The following is a 1739-nucleotide window of genomic DNA, read 5'->3' as shown; positions in this document are numbered from 1 at the left end:
ATATATATATATATACATGCATAAATATATATATTATATATGTACATACATACATATATGCATATATGTATGCATATGTATGTATGTATATGTATAAATGTGTACGTACGTAACTACACCAACAATAGATAGCAACATTATGTCAAATATTCCTATACTCCTCGGTAGACTTAGCATTCATTACGCTCTAGGCAATGTATTATTCTAAATATATCATTTGCTAGTTTCAATGACTACCTGTACCATTATAACTTACAACAAATCAGTCAATGTGATTGCTGAGTTCCGAGTCGGCTATGATGAAAGGCGTTCCAGCCATGACCATGTCGTCCGTTTTGCATACACATTGCCTAAGGTAATGTCCAGGGTAATTCGGTAAATGGAAGCTGGATCGATTTCAATCGTGTGGACTGTTTCTGGTATTCAAAGGATACAGCTTTGTTACTCACTCCGTCACTCTGGTTCTGCTTGCGAATTTCCTTAAGGGTACACATATCTATGGAATACTCAGCCTTTAGCACATAAAATCAGGGTAGGTAATTCCGTTAATCGACTAGCTGAATCCTCATCGTCGAACGACGGAGATCCGCTGCAGTAATATTTATCTTATGCCTTTACTTTTTGTTTGAAATTCCTCATAAAAGACGTCTGGGTTTAACCTTTTTCCTTGATGAACTTACAAGGCACCCTTTACAGGGTCTCACGACCTGCTAGAAATAGCAGATAAATATTCCTCCATTCATATCTGACTGTCTTGGAAAGGAAGGATGCATTGTATGACGAAGACCTAGATATACTTAGTCTGAAGGCAAAATACGGGACAACGTCTTTTGTGATGGGACACGTTTGACCATTGACCAGCTGTGGTCATTACCCCTGGGCCAGGAATAAACAATAACAGCTATATTTTGTTAGATCATTTATATCTAGCAGCCTCTGGAGCAGCGACTTTCAACCACTACGGAACCCCTATGGACCCCAATGGACCCCTTTGATTTCTGTTTTATTCGGATGGACCCTCGTAGCCATTCGATATTTTAAAAAACCTATTAAAGTTTTATAATTAGATATTATTAGAAATTGTATTTTAAAAAATTGTTGAAATATTTCGTGTAGAGGAGAAGTGAAACAAATTTATTGCACAGTAGTTTTAACAACAAAATCCTATATGACCTCCAAGGGTCATAAGGGTCCCTGTTGAAAACCGCTGCCCTAGACCCCACTCTTGATGAAACAGTTGCAACAATAACAGTTATCAACAAGGAATGATAATGTAGGTATTAAAATGAAATACGTTGTTGAATATAAAAAGGAAATATTTTTTACCTGAGAAAGTAAAACTCCAAAAAAGAATGATAGAAAATATCCAGTGTGTTCCTTTATGCATGGCTACCGATGTCCAGGTATTGGTATGCCCACATATGATTGTATGGTAGACCAATGCAGTTTCTGTGGCTTTAATCTAAATAATAAACTAAACCTATATCGATCCAGGCCGGAAATGTTTAAAAGAACCTTTAAATATTAAGACTTCAAAAGTATACTGTTTAAGTTAATGGAGCATATAGAAATATCTCAACAGTAACTAATGTATGTCTGAGCCAACAGGACTTCTGGGAAGAGAGACGTCTCCGTTCACAATTCGGTCACTACGTCGTTCTTTTTCTTACTCTTCTTCCTCTCTCTCTCTCTCTCTCTCACTCTCTCTCTCTCTCTCTCTCTCTCTCTCTCTCTCTCTC

At 37.1% G+C, this 1739-nt stretch overlaps 1 protein-coding gene across 1 annotated transcript in view; it reads right to left on the bottom strand.

The window, feature by feature from the left end:
• Positions 1–1462, bottom strand: part of LOC106875897 (uncharacterized) — a 23098-nt gene extending 21636 nt beyond the window's left edge. The window contains exon 1 of the mRNA XM_014924203.2: positions 1327–1462. Coding sequence (XP_014779689.1) covers positions 1327–1387 — 61 coding nt within the window. The 5' untranslated portion in view covers positions 1388–1462. The remainder of the gene's footprint in view (positions 1–1326) is intronic.
• Between the last annotated feature and the right edge of the window lie 277 nt (positions 1463–1739).

The sequence above is a fragment of the Octopus bimaculoides genome, chromosome 24, assembly GCF_001194135.2.
Source record: "Octopus bimaculoides isolate UCB-OBI-ISO-001 chromosome 24, ASM119413v2, whole genome shotgun sequence".
Taxonomy (NCBI): Eukaryota; Metazoa; Mollusca; class Cephalopoda; order Octopoda; family Octopodidae; genus Octopus; species Octopus bimaculoides.
The sequence above is the reverse complement of the archived record's forward strand: the minus strand, read 5'-3'. Positions and strand labels throughout refer to the sequence as shown.